Genomic DNA, 24,672 nt, shown 5'->3' with positions numbered 1-24,672 from the left:
AATGTTTTTCTTTGGTCGGCCACGGAGAAGGAGAGCCCACCGTCTCTGGTAGCGGGCCGTGTCGATGGCACGGTGTCGACTTCAAAGCCAAGTTGTTGCCGGCTTGCGAAAGTCAACAGCTTTAATGGTCCTCTTACTCTCGTTGGCCGCGGCCTTGTGAGCGACTGTGACCCACTGCTTCAGCTCCAAATCAAATTGTATTTGTCACATGAGCCAAATACAACCTTAGCGTGAAATGCTTACTTACAAGCCTTTAACCAACAATGCAGTTAAGAATTATTTTTATTGAATCTAGATTTTTTTTTTTTTAAGTAACAATAACAAACCACAAGACTCCACGTGGTAATGGCTCTGCCACATGTTGCCAGGGTGATGTTGCCGGGGTGATGTTGCCGGGGTGATGTTGCCGGCAGACATCAGCCGCTGAGGGAAATGCGTCCTTTTGAAATCAATGTCATGTCCAACGGTAGGATCCAAGCTCCAAAATCGCAGAGGTCAAATGTTTGACGGCAACGCAATCTGAAATAAAAGGAGATTTGTTGCATATGGCCTCCACTGGTTATTGTACTAAGATTTATGAAGTCAGACAGTGTTTGGGGTGTTTGGGGCGGCATGTAGCCTAGTGGTTAGAGTGTTGGACTAGTAACCAGCAGGTAGACTAGTGGTTAGAGAGTTGGAATAGTAACCGGCAGGTAGCCTAGTGGTTAGAGTGTTGGACTAGTAACCAGCAGGTAGACTAGTGGTTAGAGTGTTGGACTAGTAACCAGCAGGTAGACTAGTGGTTAGAGAGTTGGACTAGTAACCGGCAGGTAGCCTAGTGGTTAGAGTGTTGGACTAGTAACCGGCAGGTAGCCTAGTGGTTAGAGTGTTGGACTAGTAACCAGCAGGTAGCCTAGTGGTTAGAGTGTTGGACTAGTAACCGGCAGGTAGCCTAGTGGTTAGAGCGTTGGACAAGTAACCAGCAGGTAGCCTAGTGGTTAGAGTGGAGGGGCGGCAGAGTAGCCTAGTGGTTAGAGTGTTGGACTAGTAACCGGCAGGTAGCCTAGTGGTTAGAGTGTTGGACTAGTAACCAGCAGGTAGCCTAGTGGTTAGAGCGTTGGACAAGTAACCAGCAGGTAGCCTAGTGGTTAGAGTGGAGGGGCGGCAGAGTAGCCTAGTGGTTAGAGTGTTGGACTAGTAACCGGCAGGTAGCCTAGTGGTTAGAGTGTTGGACTAGTAACCAGCAGGTAGCCTAGTGGTTAGAGCGTTGGACTAGTAACCAGCAGGTAGTTAGTGGTTAGAGAGTTGGACTTGTAACTGAAAGGCAGACAAGGTAAAAATCTGTCTTTCTGCCCCTGAACAAGGCAGTTAACCCACTGTTTCCCGGTAGGCCGTCATTGAAAATAAGAATTTGTTCTTAACTGACTTGCCCAGTTAAATAAAAAGTTAAAAAAATACATTTGAAAAAGTCAAGAAGCTACTAGCTAGCACAAACTCTAGCTAGCTACATTGACTATGTTCACAATGTAAACAAAAGCAACTTGAGTAATTAGAGGGTCATTTAGTAGGAACAGTTTAAGAGTACTTGAGAAAAACTGGACCAGAGCTATTGTACTTCCGCATAACAGATGACCACGGTCTGGTCCTCCTCCTAACAGACGACCACGGTCCTCCCCCTAACAGACGACCACGGTCCTCCCCCTAACAGACGACCACGGTCCTCCCCCTAACAGACGACCACGGTCCTCCCCCTAACAGACGACCACGGTCCTCCCCCTAACAGACGACCACGGTCCTCCCCCTAACAGACGACCACGGTCCTCCCCCTAACAGACGACCACGGTCCTCCCCCTAACAGACGACCACGGTCCTCCCCCTAACAGACGACCACGGTCCTCCCCCTAACAGACGACCACGGTCCTCCTCCTAACAGACGACCACGGTCCTCCTCCTAACAGACGACCACGGTCCTCCTCCTAACAGACGACCACGGTCCTCCTCCTAACAGACGACCACGGTCCTCCTCCTAACAGACGACCACGGTCCTCCTCCTAACAGACCCGCGACCACGGTCCTCCTCCTAACAGACGACCACGGTCCTCCTCCTAACAGACGACCACGGTCCTCCTCCTAACAGACGACCACGGTCCTCCTCCCAGACACCACGGTCCTCCTCCTAACAGACGACCACGGTCCTCCTCCTAACAGACGACCACGGTCCTCCTCCTAACAGACGACCACGGTCCTCCTCCTAACAGACGACCACGGTCCTCCTCCTAACAGACGACCACGGTCCTCCTCCTAACAGACGACCACGGTCCTCCTCCTAACAGATGACCACGGTCCTCCTCCTAACAGATGACCACGGTCCTCCTCCTCCTAACAGACGACCACGGTCCTCCTCCTCCTAACAGACGACCACGGTCCGGTAAGGTACTTCTCTCCCAGGGCTACAGACATGCAATAAAAATGTAAAAGCCGAATTCCCGAAGCTGTTATGCACAGCCCTAGTTTAAGTGGAATATCTTTGGGCAGCACACAGCCCTAGTTTAAGTGGAATATCTTTGGGCAGCACACAGCCCTAGTTTAAGTGGAATATCTCTGGGCAGCACGCAGCCCTAGTTTAAGTGGAATATCTCTGGGCAGCACGCAGCCCTAGTTTAAGTGGAATATCTCTGGGCAGCACGCAGCCCTAGTTTAAGTGGAATATCTTTGGGCAGCACGCAGCCCTAGTTTAAGTGGAATATCTCTGGGCAGCACGCAGCCCTAGTTTAAGTGGAATATCTCTGGGCAGCACGCAGCCCTAGTTTAAGTGGAATATCTCTGGGCAGCACGCAGCCCTAGTTTAAGTGGAATATCTCTGGGCAGCACGCAGCCCTAGATTAAGTGGAATATCTTTGGGCAGCACGCAGCCCTAGTTTAAGTGGAATATCTCTGGGCAGCACGCAGCCCTAGTTTAAGTGGAATATCTTTGGGCCACACACAGCCCTAGTTTAAGTGGAATATCTTTGGGCAGCACACAGCCCTAGTTTAAGTGGAATATCTTTGGGCAGCACACAGCCCTAGTTTAAGTGGGATATCTTTGGGCAGCACACAGCCCTAGTTTAAGTGGAATATCTTTGGGCAGCACACAGCCCTAGTTTAAGTGGAATATCTTTGGGCAGCACACAGCCCTAGTTTAAGTGGAATATCTTTGGGCAGCACACAGCCCTAGTTTAAGCGGAATATCTTTGGGCAGCACACAGCCCTAGTTTAAGTGGGATATCTTTGGGCAGCACACAGCCCTAGTTTAAGTGGAATATCTTTGGGCAGCACACAGCCCTAGTTTAAGTGGAATATCTTTGGGCAGCACACAGCCCTAGTTTAAGTGGAATATCTTTGGGCAGCACACAGCCCTAGTTTAAGCGGAATATCTTTGGGCAGCACACAGCCCTAGTTTAAGTGGGATATCTTTGGGCAGCACACAGCCCTAGTTTAAGTGGAATATCTTTGGGCAGCACACAGCCCTAGTTTAAGTGGAATATCTTTGGGCAGCACACAGCCCTAGTTTAAGCGGAATATCTTTGGGCAGCGCTCAACTGGTTGATGTATGGAGCGGCTTCCAGAAGAATGACATCAATAGCAAGTAGGGCAGGAAAGACATTTCAACTGACGATATCTACCAGGAAATGCAAACTGAGGCAACAATGGGTACGCAAACCAGGTATTTTTTTTTTAAAGCGACGCGCAATTCAGTCATGTGCCATTCGAATAAAGATTTAACCCCAAAAAACGTCCCAGTGTTAAATATTCACCGCAAAGTAGACCTACCTGGTAGAATGACACTATGACGATGATTTGTATGAAATGGGCTTGGCATTCGTGTTTACAACTCTGCCATCACATGTAGGCTACACTGTACACCACAGAAACAACGCTAACCAAACACTCTTGCTAAGTGCACAATTTTTTTTTAAATTAAAGAAATTAAAAGGGCAACTACACCCTCCCCAAATTTTCGTTGGCACTAGCCCGGTGTGCGACTTGCAAATTTACCTGAATATCAAGCCCTGCTTATGGTTGCTTCACTAGACACCCTATTCCCGACCATGGTGCATTACTTGGGCCCTGGTCAAAAGTAGTGCACTGTGTAGGGAATTAGGGTTGCATTTGGGATGCATCCTATCTACGGATCTCTGGTGGTGAAAGATGGTGGAGAAAAAAAGGGATCAGAATCAGGAGGGAATTTTTCCCTTGGCTTTTACTATGGAGTTGAACCACGAAGCGTGAGTTAACATGTTATAAGATGCAACAGAAAAAGACACACAACACACATCCTTCATTTCCATTCAACTTTTAGGATTAAAATGTTAGTCTAAAAACCAACTCTAAAAAGAGAGAGAGAAACCCGTCATCAACATAAGTATGAGGACGAGGAAACACCTTGCCTGGTGCCACATCTGTTTGTGCTGTCTAGCCAACTCCTACGGTCCCTGTCACACCAACGACCACCGTTGGAGGAACCACCCAGTAGGGACCCCCCTCTTCTTTACATCAGAGTGATTAGGTTAGTTCATCAGCTGGTGTTTATCTGGCTGGAGGCACAACAGGTCCTCTGGTGGTAATCCCTCTAATCTGGATCACAGTGAAACGGCCAGTCCAAGACCCACGGAGACCTCAAACATTTATTTTCCTCCCATTTTACAAAACTACATGAATCCCATGGCTTCTGCAGACCAGTTTTACAACAGGTTTAAGGTATAAAGAACTCACTTCCAACACATCAGGGTTTAAATGGTTTTAACAGACAATTCCAGATTATGTTATGTTTTTTTTGTCAAAATGGCTGCTCACCTACACTCAGTCTTATGGTAACATTGTTCTCCCTTAAATCTGGGTTGCAACATTACATGCTAACCGTCCTCTTTAGTTAGAAATTGTCAATGAGTGAGTATGTTTCATTGATAAGTAGAAAGAGGAATTATATCATATATATATATATATATATATATATATGTAGTTATATCCAACTCACCTGGCTCCAGTTTAATAATCTTAACAGCAGCAAGCTCTCCCGTTTGGATGTTTCGAGCCTGAAAGAGAGAATAAAACATTTTAGAACACTGCTTGGGGAGCCAGTCACTATCCTGGTATTGCAAGTACCGTGTTCTACAGGGTACCGTGTTCTACAGGGCACCGTGCTCTACAGGGCACCGTGCTCTACCATCGGCTCTACAGGGCACCGTGCTCTACAGTGCACCGTGCTCTACCATCGGCTCTACAGGGCACCGTGCTCTACAGGGCACCGTGCTCTACCATCGGCTCTACAGGGCACCGTGCTCTACAGGGCACCGTGCTCTACCATCGGCTCTACAGAGCACCGTGCTCTACAGGGCACCGTGCTCTACAGGGCACCGTGCTCTACCATCGGCTCTACAGGGCACCGTGCTCTACCATCGGCTCTACAGGGCACCGTGCTCTACCATCGGCTCTACAGGGCACCGTGCTCTACCATCGGCTCTACAGGGCACCGTGCTCTACCATCGGCTCTACAGGGCACCGTGCTCTACCATCGGCTCTACAGGGCACCGTGCTCTACCATCGGCTCTACAGGGCACCGTGCTCTACTAATTGAGCCATGTCCTGTCCAGTGACCGCCACACACCGCACCATGGTCCTGTCTCTACAGGGCACCGTGCTCTACCATCGGCTCTACAGAGCACCGTGCTCTACAGGGCACCGTGCTCTACCATCGGCTCTACAGGGCACCGTGCTCTACAGGGCACCGTGCTCTACCATCGGCTCTACAGGGCACCGTGCTCTACCATCGGCTCTACAGGGCACCGTGCTCTACCATCGGCTCTACAGGGCACCGTGCTCTACCATCGGCTCTACAGGGCACCGTGCTCTACCATCGGCTCTACAGGGCACCGTGCTCTACCATCGGCTCTACAGGGCACCGTGCTCTACCATCAGCTCTACAGGGCACCGTGCTCTACCATCGCCACACACTTTACTGCCACACAATGAATAGATCTATCTCTAAAGTTTGCAAATTACAACAATCAGTATTGTTGGTTTCATCTTCATTACTCAGTCCCTCCAGGATTTTGCGATTTGCAACATATTTAGCCAGATCAACAACTCCACATATTATGCAAGGGTTTATAACACCTGACCAATCACTGCACTATTACCGCATAAACCTGACCAATCACTGCACTATTACCGCATAAACCAGTCAAATCTTTGCAATGTTACTAGCCCGGCTCCAAAATTTGTACTATTAGAAAGCACAAAAATGTCACAATCTGGCAGGCTAGAAGGACACATTTTTTCTACTGAAAAGTACTAGCCTCTGGCTAGCGGGTTATTCTTCATTTCCCTGGATGAAATATTAGAAAAATGTTACTCAAAAGAGAGAGGCAAGAGCTGAGTTATAAAACAACCAATCAAAATCAAGCTCCATGGGCTTACTTCCTCGTTGATTCCTCACTCGGGTTTCAGACGTTTGTAAAAACTTTCTCTGCACTGCAGCAGACCAAAACAACATGGGGAGGATCTGTCTAATCTGAAATATTTCTGCTGTCAGTGCAGCACAGAACACTCCCATTCTGGGCTCATGTTTAGACAAGGACCTGATCATATTTCCCTCTGCCACAGTCCTGCTTCGGTCTGGGGTGGGACTGTGTCTGTGTCTGGGGTGGGACTGTGTCTGGGACTGTGTCTGGGGTGGGACTGTGTCTGGGACTGTGTCTGGAGTGGGACTGTGTCTGGGACTGTGTCTGGGGTGGGACTGTGTCTGGGACTGGGACTGTGTCTGGGATTGTGTCTGGGGTGGGACTGTGTCTGGGGTGGGACTGTGTCTGGGGTGGGACTGTGTCTGGGACTGTGTCTGGGACTGCGTCTGGGACTGTGTCTGGGGTGGGACTGTGTCTGGACTGGGACTGTGTCTGGGGTGGGACTGTGTCTGGGACTGTGTCTGGGACTGTGTCTGGGGTGGGACTGTGTCTGGGACTGTATCTGGGGTGGGACTGTGTCTGGGGTGGGACTGTGTCTGGGACTGTGTCTGGGGTGGGACTGTGTCTGGGACTGTATCTGGGGTGGGACTGTGTCTGGGGTGGGACTGTGTCTGGGACTGTATCTGGGACTGTATCTGGGACTGTGTCTGGGGTAGGACTGTGTCTGGGACTGTATCTGGGGTGGGACTGTGTCTGGGGTGGGACTGTGTCTGGGGTGGGACTGTGTCTGGGGTGGGACTGTGTCTGGGGTGGGACTGCCAGAGATCAGAAATAGAGTGTCATGTCGGACTCGGCCCAGGGATTGTGTTCATGGCTCTCTGGGAGAATACCAGGGCACTGCATTCCACCAGCGGCCTGCCTCGGCCGCCTGTGTCTGTGGTGGGAGTGGCCTGCCTCGGCCGCCTGTGTCTGTGGTGGGAGTGGCCTGCCTCGGCCGCCTGTGTCTGTGGTGGGAGTGGCCTGCCTCGGCCGCCTGTGTCTGTGGTGGGAGTGGCCTGCCTCGGCCGCCTGTGTCTGTGGTGGGAGTGGCCTGCCTCGGCCGCCTGTGTCTGTGGTGGGAGTGGCCTGCCTCGGCCGCCTGTGTCTGTGGTGGGAGTGGCCTGCCTCGGCCGCCTGTGTCTGTGGTGGGAGCGGCCTGCCTCGGCCGCCTGTGTCTGTGGTGGGAGCGGCCTGCCTCGGCCGCCTGTGTCTGTGGTGGGAGTGGCCTGCCAAAGATTGCTTTGTGAGGCAAGGGTTCGACAGACGGGCTGCTTCGACCGGATCAAATTGGTAGCCTAGTCATCCATAGCAAATGGATATAAAAAAATAAACAAAACATGAACACAACTGTCTGTGATCCTGAATTGGACCTTGGAGACAGACAGGGAAGTGTCTACTTTGTTATACTCCAAATCACATTTTATTGGTTACACACACATAAATATTTAGCAGATATGTAGTGTGTAGTGAAATTCAATCCAATTCCCCGAGACATTCAAAATGTGTTGTTGCTTTAAGGGAACACAAAAACACAGGGACTTGGGAGCGTCCCAGAACTCTGCCAGGACAAATGGGGGAAATTGAAGCTGGATCGTCTGTCGCTCTCCCTTCCCTTGGTAATGGTAAACCATCTAACTTTCACCACACGTTACATCAGACAGAGGTAGGCTGTAACAGCACGATGCTTTATCACATGGTTCCTACGGGGTTGCAGATGCTGTCCACAGTGAGGGGGGGGGACTACAATAACTCCTCATTAGAATAGCAGACTATCAGAGAGTCAATGTTACTATTCAGAGAGCCAATGTTGCTATTCAGAGTCAATGTTACTATTCAGAGAGCCAATGTTACTATTCAGAGAGCCAATGTTACTATTCAGAGAGCCAATGTTACTATTCAGAGAGCCAATGTTACTATTCAGAGAGTCAATGTTACTATTCAGAGACAATGTTACTATTCAGAGAGCCAATGTTACTATTCAGAGAGCCAATGTTACTATTCAGAGAGCCAATGTTACTATTCAGAGAGCCAATGTTGCTATTCAGAGAGCCAATGTTACTATTCAGAGAGTCAATGTTACTATTCAGAGAGTCAATGTTACTATTCAGAGAGCCAATGTTGCTATTCAGAGAGCCAATGTTACTATTCAGAGAGTCAATGTTACTATTCAGAGAGTCAATGTTACTATTCAGAGCCAATGTTACTATTCAGAGAGCCAATGTTGCTATTCAGAGAGCCAATGTTGCTATTCAGAGAGCCAATGTTGCTATTCAGAGAGCCAATGTTACTATTCAGAGAGCCAATGTTACTATTCAGAGAGCCAATGTTACTATTCAGAGAGCCAATGTTGCTATTCAGAGAGCCAATGTTGCTATTCAGAGAGCCAATGTTACTATTCAGAGAGTCAATGTTACTATTCAGAGAGCCAATGTTGCTATTCAGAGAGCCAATGTTACTATTCAGAGAGTCAATGTTACTATTCAGAGAGTCAATGTTACTATTCAGAGCCAATGTTACTATTCAGAGAGCCAATGTTGCTATTCAGAGAGCCAATGTTGCTATTCAGAGAGCCAATGTTGCTATTCAGAGAGCCAATGTTGCTATTCAGAGAGCCAATGTTACTATTCAGAGAGCCAATGTTACTATTCAGAGAGCCAATGTTACTATTCAGAGAGCCAATGTTACTATTCAGAGAGTCAATGTTACTATTCAGAGAGCCAATGTTACTATTCAGAGAGTCAATGTTACTATTCAGAGAGCCAATGTTACTATTCAGAGAGCCAATGTTACTATTCAGAGAGTCAATGTTACTATTCAGAGAGCCAATGTTACTATTCAGAGAGCCAATGTTACTATTCAGAGAGCCAATGTTACTATTCAGAGAGTCAATGTTACTATTCAGAGTCAATGTTACTATTCAGATAGCCAATGTTACTATTTAGAGAGCCAATGTTACTATTCAGAGAGCCAATGTTACTATTCAGAGAGCCAATGTTACTATTCAGAGAGACAATGTTACTATTCAGAGAGACAATGTTACGAGGCAGGTAACTCCTTTAACTGTCTGGACAGAAAGCCCATCGGATTCCTCCTTCACAGATAAAATAGGGCACCGTTTCATCGGATTCCTCCTTCACAGTTAAAGCAGGGTACCGTTTCATCGGATTCCTCCTTCACAGTTAAAGCAGGGTACCGTTTCATCGGATTCCTCCTTCACAGTTAAAGCAGGGTACCGTTTCATCGGATTCCTCCTCCACAGATAAAGCAGGGTACCGTTTCATCGGATTCCTCCTTCACAGTTAAAGCAGGGTACTGTTTCATCGGATTCCTCCTTCACAGTTAAAGCAGGGTACCGTTTCATCGGATTCCTCCTCCACAGTTAAAGCAGGGTACCGTTTCATCGGATTCCTCCTCCACAGTTAAAGCAGGGTACCGTTTCATCGGATTCCTCCTTCACAGATGAAACAGTACCCTGTTTTATCGCCATCATAGAATGATTGTACAGAACAACTTGGCAATGTTCTAACCACTTCAACACATGAAAAACCATCAAACATCCTACATGACTGAAGCTGGCCCATAAAGGAGGCTATACATCCTACATGACTGAAGCTGGCCCATAAAGGAGGCTATACATCCTACATGACTGAAGCTGGCCCATAAAGGAGGCTATACATCCTACATGACTGAAACTGGCCCATAAAGGGGGCTATAAATCCTACATGGCTGAAACTGGCCCATAAAGGAGGCTATACATCCTACATGACTGAAGCTGGCCCATAAAGGAGGCTATACATCCTACATGACTGAAACTGGCCCATAAAGGGGGCTATACATCCTACATGGCTGAAACTGGCCCATAAAGGAGGCTATACAATCCTACATGACTGAAGCTGGACCATAAAGGAGGCTATACATCCTACATGACTGAAGCTGGCCCATAAAGGAGGCTATACATCCTACATGACTGAAACTGGCCCATAAAGGAGGCTATACATCCTACATGGCTGAAACTGGCCCATAAAGGAGGCTATACAATCCTACATGACTGAAGCTGGACCATAAAGGAGGCTATACATCCTACATGACTGAAGCTGCCGACAGAGATGGCCGCCTCGCTTCGCGTTCCTAGGAAACTATGCAGTTTTTTGTTATTTTACGTGTTATTTCTTACATTAGTACCCCAGGTCATCTTAGGTTTCATTACATACAGTCGAGAAGAACTACTGAATATAAGATCAGCGTCAACTCACCATCAGTACGACCAAGAATATGTTTTCCGCGACGCGGATCCTGTGTTCTGCCTTACAAACAGGACAACGGAATGGATCGCATGCAGCGACCCAAGGAAATGACTCCGAAAAAGAGGGAAACGTAGCGGTCTTCTGGTCAGACTCAGGACAAGGGCACATCGCGCACCACTCCCCAGCATTCTTCTTGCCAATGTCCAGTCTCTTGACAACAAGGTTGATGAAATCCGAGCAAGGGTAGCATTCCAGAGGGACATCAGAGACTGCAACGTTCTCTGCTTCACGGAAACATGGCTTACTGGGAAGACGCTATCCGATGCGGTGCAGCCAACGGGTTTCTCCACGCATCGCGCCGACAGAAACAAACATCTTTCTGGTAAGAAGAGTGGCGGGGGCGTATGCCTCATGACTAACGAGACATGGTGTGATGAAGGAAACATACAGGAACTCAAATCCTTCTGTTCACCTGATTTAGAATTCCTCACAATCAAATGTAGACCGCATTATCTTCCAAGAGAATTCTCTTCGATTATAATCACAGCCGTATATATCCCCCAAGCAGACACATCGATGGCTCTGAACGAACTTTATTTAACTCTTTGCAAACTGGAAACCATTTATCCGGAGGCTGCATTCATTGTAGCTGGGGATTTTAACAAAGCTAATCTGAAAACAAGACTCCCTAAATTTTATCAGCATTTCGATTGCGCAACCAGGGGTGGTAAAACCTTGGATCATTGTTACTCTAACTTCCGCGACGCATATAAGGCCCTGCCCCGCCCCCCTTTCGGAAAAGCTGACCACGACTCCATTTTGTTGATCCCTGCCTACAGGCAGAAACTTAAACAAGAGGCTCCCACGCTGAGGTCTGTCCAACGCTGGTCAGACCAAGGTGACTCCACACTCCAAGACTGCTTCCATCACGTGGACTGGGACATGTTTCGTATTGCGTCAGATAAAAATATTGACGAATACGCTGATTCGGTGTGCGAGTTCATTAGAACGTGCGTTGAAGATGTCGTTCCCATAGCAACGATAAAAACATTCCCTAACCAGAAACCGTGGATTGATGGCAGCATTCGCGTGGTTACTTCCGGGTTGGAGCGAGCAGTCGCATACGCACTTCGGTCTGCAGGTAGTATAACTTTTCATTACATTTCATTACATTTCATTATAGTACAATGGTTTGATTTGTCTAATCTTAGCAATTTCTTCTTAGCTAGCTACATAGCCGTCTTTGTATCAAAGATAATTGCGTAATTATCGTATTTCGTCGTCCTAACGTAGCCTACACTGCTATCTGCCCAGCAGCTAGCCAGCTAGCTAACGTCCACCGTCTACCGTATAGCAGCACTGTAGTAACTATTACCCTCAACTGAACGACTTGATTAGTGTAGTGTTAGCTAGCTACATAGTTGTCTTTGCTGTCTTCGTATCCAAGATAATTGTGTAGTTTAGAGTGTGTAGTTTTAGAGTGATTATCTTAATTTACCGAGGTTAGCTAGCCAGCTATTTGTCGTCCTTAACGTAGGAGACACTGCTAGCTAGCCAACAGCTAGCCAACGTCTACCGAATAGAACTTAACAACCCGGTCGCATTCCGCCTCGCTCCACAGGTAGTATCACATTTTCATTTCATTTCATTACAGTACAACGGTTTGATTTGTTTGATCGTAGCTAGCTACATAGCTAGCTACATAGCCGTCTCTGTATCAAAGATAATTGTGTAGTCTAGAGCGATTTTCTAGGTTACCTAGCCAGCTATTGTCGTTCTTTTAACGCAACGTAACGTAATCAACACTGCTAGCTAGCCAGCTGGCCCCGAATCAACAACGCAGCCACTGCCAGCTAGCCTACAAAGTCAACAACGCAGCCACTGCCAGCTAGCCTACTTCAGCAGTACTGTATCATTTTTAATCATTTTAGTCAATAAGATTCTTGCTACGTAAGCCTAACTTTCTGAACATTCGAGACGTGTAGTCCACTTGTCATTCCAATCTCCTTTGCATTAGCGTAGCCTCTTCTGTAGCCTGTCAACTATGTGTCTGTCTATCCCTGTTCTCTCCTCTCTGCACAGACCATACAAACGCTCCACACCGCGTGGCCACGGCCACCCTAATCTGGTGGTCCCAGCGCGCACGACCCACGTGGAGTTCCAGGTCTCCGGTAGCCTCTGGAACTGCCGATCTGCGGCCAACAAGGCAGAGTTCATCTCAGCCTATGCCTCCCTCCAGTCCCTCGACTTCTTGGCACTGACGGAAACATGGATCACCACAGACAACACTGCTACTCCTACTGCTCTCTCTTCGTCTGCCCACGTGTTCTCGCACACCCGAGAGCTTCTGGTCAGCGGGGTGGTGGCACCGGGATCCTCATCTCTCCCAAGTGGTCATTCTCTCTTTCTCCCCTTACCCATCTGTCTATCGCCTCCTTTGAATTCCATGCTGTCACAGTTACCAGCCCTTTCAAGCTTAACATCCTTATCATTTATCGCCCTCCAGGTTCCCTCGGAGAGTTCATCAATGAGCTTGATGCCTTGATAAGCTCCTTTCCTGAGGACGGCTCACCTCTCACAGTTCTGGGCGACTTTAACCTCCCCACGTCTACCTTTGACTCATTCCTCTCTGCCTCCTTCTTTCCACTCCTCTCCTCTTTTGACCTCTCCCTCTCACCTTCCCCCCTACTCACAAGGCAGGCAATACGCTCGACCTCATCTTTACTAGATGCTGTTCTTCCACTAACCTCATTGCAACTCCCCTCCAAGTCTCCGACCACTACCTTGTATCCTTTTCCCTCTCGCTCTCATCCAACACTTCCCACACTGCCCCTACTCGGATGGTATCGCGCCGTCCCAACCTTCGCTCTCTCTCCCCCCTACTCTCTCCTCTTCCATCCTATCATCTCTTCCCTCTGCTCAAACCTTCTCCAACCTATCTCCTGATTCTGCCTCCTCAACCCTCCTCTCCTCCCTTTCTGCATCCTTTGACTCTCTATGTCCCCTATCCTCCAGGCCGGCTCGGTCCTCCCCTCCCGCTCCGTGGCTCGACGACTCATTGCGAGCTCACAGAACAGGGCTCCGGGCAGCCGAGCGGAAATGGAGGAAAACTTCGCCTCCCTGCGGACCTGGCATCCTTTCACTCCTTCCTCTCTACATTTTCCTCTTCTGTCGCTGCTGCTAAAGCCACTTTCTACCACTCTAAATTCCAAGCATCTGCCTCTAACCCTAGGAAGCTCTTTGCCACCTTCTCCTCCCTCCTGAATCCTCCTCCCCTCCCCCCTCCTCCCTCCTCCCTCTCTGCAGATGACTTCGTCAACCATTTTGAAAAGAAGGTCGACGACATCCGATCCTCGTTTGCTAAGTCAAACGACACCGCTGGTTCTGCTCACACTGCCCTACCCTGTGCTCTGACCTCTTTCTCCCCTCTCTCTCCAGATGAAATCTTGCGTCTTGTGACGGCCGGCCGCCCAACAACCTGCCCGCTTGACCCTATCCCCTCCTCTCTTCTCCAGACCATTTCCGGAGACCTTCTCCCTTACCTCACCTCGCTCATCAACTCATCCCTGACCGCTGGCTACGTCCCTTCCGTCTTCAAGAGAGCGAGAGTTGAACCCCTTCTGAAAAAACCTACACTCGATCCCTCCGATGTCAACAACTACAGACCAGTATCCCTTCTTTCTTTTCTCTCCAAAACTCTTGAACGTGCCGTCCTTGGCCAGCTCTCCCGCTATCTCTCTCAGAATGACCTTCTTGATCCAAATCAGTCAGGTTTCAAGACTAGTCATTCAACTGAGACTGCTCTTCTCTGTATCACGGAGACGCTCCGCACTGCTAAAGCTAACTCTCTCTCCTCTGCTCTCATCCTTCTAGACCTATCGGCTGCCTTCGATACTGTGAACCATCAGATCCTCCTCTCCGAGTTGGGCATCTCCGGCGCGGCCCACGCTTGGATTGCGTCCTACCTGACAGGTCGCTCCTACCAGGTGGCGTGGCGAGAATCCGTCTCCTCAACACGTGCTCTCACCACTGGTGTCCCCCAGGGCTCTGTTCTAGGCCCTCTCCTATTCTCGCTATACACCAAGTCACTTGGCTCTGTCATAACCTCACATGATCTCTCCTATCATTGCTATGCAGACGACACACAATTAATCTTCTCCTTTCCCCCTTCTGATGACCAGGTGGCGAATCGCATCTCTGCATGTCTGGCAGACATATCAGTGTGGATGACGGATCACCACCTCAAGCTGAACCTCGGCAAGACGGAGCTGCTCTTCCTCCCGGGGAAGGACTGCCCGTTCCATGATCTCGCCATCACGGTTGACAACTCCACTGTGTCCTCCTCCCAGAGCGCTAAGAACCTTGGCGTGATCCTGGACAACACCCTGTCGTTCTCAACTAACATCAAGGCGGTGGCCCGTTCCTGTAGGTTCATGCTCTACAACATCCGCAGAGTACGACCCTGCCTCACACAGGAAGCGGCGCAGGTCCTAATCCAGGCACTTGTCATCTCCCGTCTGGATTACTGCAACTCGCTGTTGGCTGGGCTCCCTGCCTGTGCCATTAAACCCCTACAACTCATCCAGAACGCCGCAGCCCGTCTGGTGTTCAACCTTCCCAAGTTCTCTCACGTCACCCCGCTCCTCCGCTCTCTCCACTGGCTTCCAGTTGAAGCTCGCATCCGCTACAAGACCATGGTGCTTGCCTACGGAGCTGTGAGGGGAACGGCACCTCAGTACCTCCAGGCTCTGATCAGGCCCTACACCCAAACAAGTGCACTGCGTTCATCCACCTCTGGCCTGCTCGCCTCCCTACCACTGAGGAAGTACAGTTCCCGCTCAGCCCAGTCCAAACTGTTCGCTGCTCTGGCCCCCCAATGGTGGAACAAACTCCCTCACGACGCCAGGACAGCGGAGTCAATCACCACCTTCCGGAGACACCTGAAACCCCACCTCTTTAAGGAATACCTAGGATAGGATAAAGTAATCCTTCTCCCCCCCCCATAAAAGATTTAGATGCACTATTGTAAAGTGGCTGCTCCACTGGATGTCATAAGGTGAATGCACCAATTTGTAAGTCGCTCTGGATAAGAGCGTCTGCTAAATGACTTAAATGTAAATGCGTGAAACTGAAAGCGCGAACCACTGCTTTTAATCAGGGCAAGGTGTCTGGCAACATGACCGAATACAAACAGTGCAGCTATTCCCTCCGCAAGGCTATTAAACAAGCTAAGCGTCAGTACAGAGACAAAGTAGAATCTCAATTCAACGGCTCAGACACAAGAGGCATGTGGCAGGGTCTACAGTCAATCACGGACTACAAGAAGAAACCCAGCCCAGTCACGGACCAGGATGTCTTGCTCCCAGGCAGACTAAATAACTTTTTTGCCCGCTTTGAGGACAATACAGTGCCACTGACACGGCCTGCAACGAAAACATGCGGTCTCTCCTTCACTGCAGCCGAGGTGAGTAAGACATTTAAACGTGTTAACCCTCGCAAGGCTGCAGGCCCAGACGGCATCCCCAGCCGCGCCCTCAGAGCATGCGCAGACCAGCTGGCCGGTGTGTTTACGGACATATTCAATCAATCCCTATACCAGTCTGCTGTTCCCACATGCTTCAAGAGGGCCACCATTGTTCCTGTTCCCAAGAAAGCTAAGGTAACTGAGCTAAACGACTACCGCCCGTAGCACTCACTTCCGTCATCATGAAGTGCTTTGAGAGACTAGTCAAGGACCATATCACCTCCACCCTACCTGACACCCTAGACCCACTCCAATTTGCTTACCGCCCAAATAGGTCCACAGACGATGCAATCTCAACCACACTGCACACTGCCCTAACCCACCTGGACAAGAGGAATACCTATGTGAGAATGCTGTTCATCGACTACAGCTCGGCATTCAACACCATAGTACCCTCCAAGCTCGTCATCAAGCTCGAGACCCTGGGTCTCGACCCCGCCCTGTGCAACTGGGTACTGGACTTCCTGACGGGCCGCCCCCAGGTGGTGAGGGTAGGCAACAACATCTCCTCCCCGCTGATCCTCAACACGGGGCCCCACAAGGGTGCGTTCTGAGCCCTCTCCTGTACTCCCTGTTCACCCACGACTGCGTGGCCACGCACGCCTCCAACTCAATCATCAAGTTTGCGGACGACACAACAGTGGTAGACTTGATTACCAACAACGACGAGACTGCCTACAGGGAGGAGGTGAGGGCCCTCGGAGTGTGGTGTCAGGAAAATAACCTCACACTCAACGTCAACAAAACTAAGGAGATGATTGTGGACTTCAGGAAACAGCAGAGGGAACACCCCCTATCCACATCGATGGAACAGTAGTGGAGAGGGTAGCAAGTTTTAAGTTCCTCGGCATACACATCACAGACAAACTGAATTGGTCCACTCACACTGACAGCGTCGTGAAGAAGGCGCAGCAGCGCCTCTTCAACCTCAGGAGGCTGAAGAAATTCGGCTTGTCACCAAAAGCCCTCACAAACTTCTACAGATGCACAATCGAGAGCATCCTGGCGGGCTGTATCACCGCCTGGTACGGCAACTGCTCCGCCCTCAACCGTAAGGCTCTCCAGAGGGTAGTGAGGTCTGCACAACGCATCACCGGGGCAAACTACCTGCCCTCCAGGACACCTACACCACCCGATGTTACAGGAAGGCCATAAAGATCATCAAGGACATCAACCACCCGAACCACTGCCTGTTCACCCAGCTATCATCCAGAAGGCGAGGTCAGTACAGGTGCATCAAAGCTGGGACCGAGAGACTGAAAAACAGCTTCTATCTCAAGGCCATCAGACTGTTAAACAGCCACCACTAACATTGAGTAGCTGCTGCCAACACACTGTCATTGACACTGACCCAACTCCAGCCACTTTAATAATGGGAATTGATGGGAAATGTTGTAAATATATCACTAGCCACTTTAAACAATGCTACCTTATATAATGTTACTTACCCTACATTATTCATCTCATATGCATACGTATATACTGTACTCTACATCATCGACTGCATCCTTATGTAATACATGTATCACTAGCCACTTTAACTATGCCACTTTGTTTACTTTGTCTACATTCTCATCTCATATGTATATACTGTACTCGATACCATCTACTGTATGCTGCTCTGTACCATCACTCATTCATATATCCTTATGTACATATTCTTTATCCCCTTACACTGTGTATAAGACAGTACTTTTGGAATTGTTAGTTAGATTACTTGTTGGTTATCACTGCATTGTCGGAACTAGAAGCACAAGCATTTCGCTACACTCGCATTAACATCTGCTAACCATGTGTATGTGACAAATAAAATTTGATTTGATTTGAGCTGGCCCATAAAGGAGGCTATACATCCTACATGACTGAAACTGGCCTATAAAGGAGGCTATACATCCTACATGACTGAAACTGGCCCATAAAGGGGGCTATACATCCTACATGACTGAAACTGGCCCATAAAGGAGGCTATACATCCTACATGACTGAAGCTGGCCCATAAAGGAGGCTATACATCCTACATGACTGAAACTGGCCCATAAAGGAGGCTATACATCCTACATGACTGAAGCTGGCCCATAAAGGAGGCTATACATCCTACATGACTGAAGCTGGCCCATAAAGGAGGCTATACATCCTACATGACTGAAGCTGGCCCATAAAGGAGGCTATACATCCTACATGACTGAAGCTGGCCCATAAAGGAGGCTATACATCCTACATGACTGAAACTGGCCCATAAAGGAGGCTATACATCCTACATGACTGAAGCTGGCCCATAAAGGAGGCTATACATCCTACATGACTGAAACTGGCCCATAAAAGGAGGCTATACATCCTACATGACTGAAGCTGGCCCATAAAGGAGGCTATACATCCTACATGACTGAAACTGGCCCATAAAGGAGGCTATACATCCTACATGACTGAAGCTGGCCCATAAAGGAGGCTATACATCCTACATGACTGAAACTGGCCCATAAAGGAGGCTATACATCCTACATGACTGAAGCTGGCCCATAAAGGAGGCTATACATCCTACATGACTGAAGCTGGCCCATAAAGGAGGCTATACATCCTACATGACTGACTGACACTGGCCCATAAAGGAGGCTATACATCCTACATGACTGAAGCTGGCCCATAAAGGAGGCTATACATCCTACATGACTGAAAGCTGGCCCATAAAGGAGGCTATACATCCTACATGACTGAAGCTGGCCCATAAAGGAGGCTATACATCCTACATGACTGGCCCATAAAGAAACATCCTACATGACTGAAGCCCATAAAGGAGGCTATACATCCTACATGACTGAAGCTGGCCCATAAAGGAGGCTGGCCCATAAAGGAGGCATCCTACATGACTGAAGCTGGCCCATAAAGGAGGCTATACATCCTACATGACTGAAGCTGGCCCATAAAGGAGGCTATACATCCTACATGACTGAAGCTGGCCCATAAAGGAGGCTATACATCCTACATGACTGAAGCTGGCCCATAAAGGAGGCTATACATCCTACATGACATGACTGAAACTGGCCCATAAAGGAGGCTATACATCCTACATGACTGAAGCTGGCCCATAAAGGAGGCTATACATCCTACATGACTGAAGCTGGCCCATAAAGGAGGCTATACATCCTACATGACTGAAGCTGGCCCATAAAGGAGGCTATACATCCTACATGACTGAAACTGGCCCATAAAGGAGGCTATACATCCTACATGACTGAAGCTGGCCCATAAAGGAGGCTATACATCCTACATGACTGAAGCTGGCCCATAAAGGAGGCTATACATCCTACATGACTGAAGCTGGCCCATAAAGGAGGCTATACATCCTACATGACTGAAGCTGGCCCATAAAGGAGGCTATACATCCTACATGACTGAAGCTGGCCCATAAAGGAGGCTATACATCCTACATGACTGAAGCTGAAGTCACTAAAGTGATAATGTGGTGGACAGAAGGTTGACTCAGTAAATTGAAGCCATTTGATTGGTAGTTGACTCACCAGTCTAAATAAAGCCTTTACAAAATGTCACAAGTCATCTATCTAAAAAAACAAAACAGGCAAAAGCAACTTGGAGAGAGGAGGATTACCTGCCCACATACAATAAAGTGCTTGATAACGAGGCCAGAGGTATACATTTCCCATTGACATTTAAGCTGCACAAAGAGTTTAAACAGCTCTAATACTTTATTTTGTCATGAAGGCTTAAGCCTGATGAATTTAACTGTGTTAAATGAGGCCTCACCTCCTGGTCACACTAGTGACCATATCCCCCCGTGCATCCCGCAAAGGCGGGGGTGTTGCTAACATTTACGATAGCAAATTTCAATTTACAAAAAAAAAACAATGACGTTTTTTGTCTTTTGAGCTTCTAGTCATGGAATCTATGCAGCCTACTCAATCACTTTTTATAGCTACTGTTTACAGGCCTCCTGGGCCATATACAGCGTTCCTCACTGAGTTCCCTGAATTCCTATCGGACCTTGTCGTCATAGCAGATAATATTCAAATTTTGGGTGATTTTAATATTCACATGGCAAAGTCCAGAGACCCACTCCAAAAGGCTTTCGGAGCCATCATCGACTCAGTGGGTTTTGTCCAACATGTCTCTGGACCTACTCACTGTCACAGTCATACTCTGGACCTAGTTTTGTCCCATGGAATAAATGTTGTGGATCTTAATGTTTTTCCTCATAATCCTGGACTATCGGACCACCATTTTATTATGTTCGCAATCGCAACAAATAATCTGCTCAGACCCCAAACGAGGAGCATCAAAAGTCGTGCTATAAATTCTCAGACAAACCAAAGATTCATTGATGCTCTTCCAGACTCCCACTGCCAACCCAAGGATGTCAGAGGACAAAAAACAGTTAACCACCTAACTGAGGAACTAAATTTAACCCTGTGCAATACCCTAGATGCAGTTGCACCCCTAAAAACTAAAACAATTTGTCATAAGAAACTAGCTCCCTGGTACACAGAAAATACCCGAGCTCTGAAGCAAGCTTCCAGAAAATTGTAACGGAAATGGTGCCACACCAAACTGGAAGTCTTACGACTAGCTTGGAAAGACAGTACCGTGCAGTACCGAAGAGCCCTTACTGCTGCTCGATCATTCTATTTTTCCAACTTAATTGAGGAAAATAAGAACAATACTAAATTTATCTTTGATACTGTCGCAAAGCTAACTAAAAAGCAGCATTCCCCAAGAGAGGATGGCTTTCACTTCAGCAGTAATAAATTCATGAACTTCTTTGAGGAAAAGATCATGATCATTAGAAAGCAAATTTCGGACTCCTCTTTAAATTTGCGTATTCCTCCAAAGCTCAGTTGTCCTGAGTCTGCACAACTCTACCAGGACCTAGGATCAAGAGAGACACTCAAGTGTTTTAGTACTATATCCCTTGACACAAGGATAAAATAATATTGGCCTCTAAACCTTCAACCTTCTGTCCTCGTGCTCCTAAACCTTAGTGCTGCTTTTGATACCATCGATCACCACATTCTTTTGGAGAGATTGGAAACCCAAATTGGTCTACACGGACAAGTTCTGGCCTGGTTTAGATCTTATCTGTCGGAAAGATATCAGTTTGTCTCTGTGAATGGTTTGTCCTCTGACAAATCAACTGTAAATTTCGGTGTTCCTCAAGGTTCCGTTTTAGGACCACTATTGTTTTCACTATATATATATTTTACCTCTTGGGGATGTCATTAGAAAACATAATGTTAACTTTCACTGCTATGCGGATGACACACAGCTGTACATTTCAATGAAACATGGTGAAGCCCCAAAATTGCCCTCGCCAGCAGCCTGTGTTTCAGACATAAGGAAGTGGATGGCTGCAAACGTTCTACTTTTAAAACTCGGACAAAAAAGAGATGCTTGTTCTAGGTCCCAAGAAACAAAGAGATATTCTGTTGAATCTGACAATTAATCTTAATGGTTATACAGTCGTCTCAAATAAAACTGTGAAGGACCTCGGCGTTACTCTGGACCTTGATCTCTCTTTTGACGAACATATCAAGACTGTTTCAAGGACAGCTTTTTTTCCATCTACGTAACATTGCAAAAATCAGAAACGTTCTGTCCAAAAATGATGCAGAAAATGAATCCATGCTTTTGTTACTTCTAGGTTAGACTACTGCAATGCTCTACTTTCCGGCTACCCGGATAAAGCACTAAATAAACTTCAGTTAGTGCTAAATACGGCTGCTAGAATCCTGACTAGAACCAAAAAAAAATGATATTACTCCAGTGCTAGCCTCCCTACACTGGCTTCCTGTCAAGGCAAGGGCTGATTTCAAGGTTTTACTGCTAACCTACAAAGCATTACATGGGCTTGCTCCTACCTATCTCTCTGATTTGGTCCTGCCGTACATACCTACACGTACGCTACGGTCACAAGACGCAGGCCCCCTAATTGTCCCTAGAATTTCTAAGCAAACAGCTGGAGGCAGGGCTTTCTCCTATAAAGCTCAATTTTTATGGAATGGTCTGCCTACCCATGTGAGAGACGCAGACTCGGTCTCAACCTTTAAGAGTTTACTGTAGACTCATCTCTTCAGTGGGTCATATGATTGAGTGTAGTCAGGCCCAGGAGTGTGAAGGTGAACGGAAAGGCTCTGGAGCAACAAACCGCCCTTGCTGTCTCTGCCTGGCCGGTTCCCCTCTTTCCACTGGGATTCTCTGCCTCTAACCCGCGTCTGCTAAATGACTTAAATGTAAATGTACAGGGGCTGAGTCACTGGCTTACTGGTGCTCTTCCATGCCGTCCCTAGGAGGGGTGCGTCACTTGAATGGGTTGAGTCACTGACATGATCTTCCTGTCTGGGTTGGCGCCCCTCCTTGGGTTGTGCTGTGGCGGAGATATTTGTGGACTATACTCTGCCTTGTCTCAGGATGGTAAATTGGTGGTTGAAGATATCCCTCTAGTGGTTTGGGGGCTGTGCTTTGGCAAAGTGGGTGGGCTTATATCCTGCCTGTTTGGCCCTGTCCGGGGGTATCATCGGATGGGGCCACAGTGTCTCCTGACCCCTCCTGTCTCAGCCTCCAGTATTTATGCTGCAGTAGTTTGTGTCGGGGGGCTAGGGTGAGTCTATTATATCTGGAGTACTTCTCCTGTCTTATCTGGTGTCCTGTGTGAATTTAAATATGACATCTCTAATTCTCTCTTTCTCTCGGAGGACCTGAGCCCTAGGACAATGCCTCAGGACTACCTGGCATGATGACTCCTTGCTGTCCCCAGTCCACCTGGCCGTCCTGCTGCTCCAATTTCAACTGTTCTGCCTGCGGCTATGGAACCCTGACCTGTTCACCGGACGTGCTACCTGTCCCAGACCTGCTGTTTTCAACTCTCTAGAGACAGCAGGAGCGGTAGAGGTGCTGACTTGCTGCACCCTCGACAACTACTGTGATTATTATTATTTGACCCTGCTGGTCATTTATGAACATTTTAACATCTTGGCCATGTTCTGTTATAATCTCCACCCGGCACAGCCAGAAGAGGACTGGCCACCCCACATAGCCTGGTTCCTCTCTAGGTTTCTTCCTAGGTTTTGGCCTTTCTAGGGAGTTTTTCCAAGCCACCGTGCTTCTACACCTGCATTGCTTGCTGTTTGGGGTTTTAGGCTGGGTTTCTGTACAGCACTTTGAGATATCAGCTGATGTACGAAGGGCTATATAAATAAATTTGATTTGAAGATAAGCATTCCCTGTGGTTCCCATTCAACTCCATTCTAAAATGCAAATGCCCCTGTAACACAAACTACTATTGGCAAACTGACAACAACAAAGGTTCTGCCCATTGAATCAAGGTGTTAGTAGACACTAGAGCATACATACAACTATGCATAACTTTACTCATATCTTGGCCATAAAAGCAAAACACATCGAGAGAGAGAGAGAGAGAGAATTTAACTATGGGCCTGGGGGAGACCAATACAATCTTTACAACTTAATATGAGTCATCTGGCCAGGTTTCAAGAGGACATAGATATGGTATAGGGATCTCGTGTCTTCCAACAGGTGTGGAGCTTGTTTTTGGTAAGACACACATCTAAAATTCAGAAATATGCTACTGCTCTACTTTCAGTTTGAAGGTAGATCGAAAAAAATATATATAAAAAAATACCTTGTATACGTCTCCATATGTGCCGCTCCCAACTCGTTGAATGAGCTCGAAATCCTGCTGTGGGTTTTTTCTTTGAATTTCTCCACTAGGTCTTGAACAGATATCCATGACAGCTATCTAACTGGCTGGAAAAGTTAACACCTAGCTACTCCACTTTACATTTAAATGCGTTGGCTTGTGCAAATACACGTCGGTATATCATTCGGCGAGGAGTTACGTTACGGTTACTTCAAGAGGTCATCATTTGTTTTATTCTCTAAAGCTGCAGAAGTGTTGCATCCAAGTCTGGCTTCTGGTCCATTTCCTGCCGTTGAGACAAGAGTAGAAAATAATAGTTAATAAACCTCTAGCTAATAGGTAGCTACAAAACAAACCGACACAAACATGATTTCAGAAGTAATTTAAGAAGGCAACAATAGTTTATGTCTGTCCGGATAAACGTTAGTTTGGGGCAAACTAACTAGTTAGCTACGGAAAAGTTAGCAGAAACTATGGATTGATTATTGACTTTTACCAATATAAATACAATGATTAACCCTCTGTAACGTTAGAGAGTAAGTTAAGTTAACTACTTACACTGTAGCTAGATCATTTAACTAGGTTTTGGTAGTTATCCAAAGCTAACGTTACAGTAGCTAAGTGGTTAGCTGGCTAAGCGAAAGTCAAAATCCAAAACAGGAGTTAGATTGGCGAATTTACCATTTATTCCCATTATAAATAAATGACACATACGAAAGAAGGCGTATGTTAAATTTGTCAATATTACGGTGTAAAATCCCTTTCTTCCAAAATATAAAT

General features: G+C 47.6%; 1 protein-coding gene across 1 annotated transcript in view; it reads right to left on the bottom strand.

Moving 5' to 3' along the window:
- LOC115120925 (mitogen-activated protein kinase kinase kinase kinase 5-like) overlaps nt 1-24,672 on the bottom strand; it is a 153,738-nt gene that overhangs the window by 128,956 nt on the left and 110 nt on the right. Inside the window, exons 1-3 of the mRNA XM_065025910.1 lie at nt 24,574-24,672; nt 23,875-24,178; nt 4,994-5,051 (exon numbers count right to left, since the gene is read on the bottom strand). The exon at nt 24,574-24,672 is cut by the window's right edge and continues 110 nt beyond it. Of these exons, the coding sequence (XP_064881982.1) occupies nt 4,994-5,051; nt 23,875-23,982 (166 nt within the window). The 5' untranslated portion in view covers nt 23,983-24,178; nt 24,574-24,672. The remainder of the gene's footprint in view (nt 1-4,993; nt 5,052-23,874; nt 24,179-24,573) is intronic.

Source organism: Oncorhynchus nerka, linkage group LG12, assembly GCF_034236695.1.
Source record: "Oncorhynchus nerka isolate Pitt River linkage group LG12, Oner_Uvic_2.0, whole genome shotgun sequence".
NCBI lineage: Eukaryota > Metazoa > Chordata > Actinopteri > Salmoniformes > Salmonidae > Oncorhynchus > Oncorhynchus nerka.
Note: the sequence above shows the minus strand (reverse complement) of the source record. Positions and strands in the feature narration are given on the sequence as shown.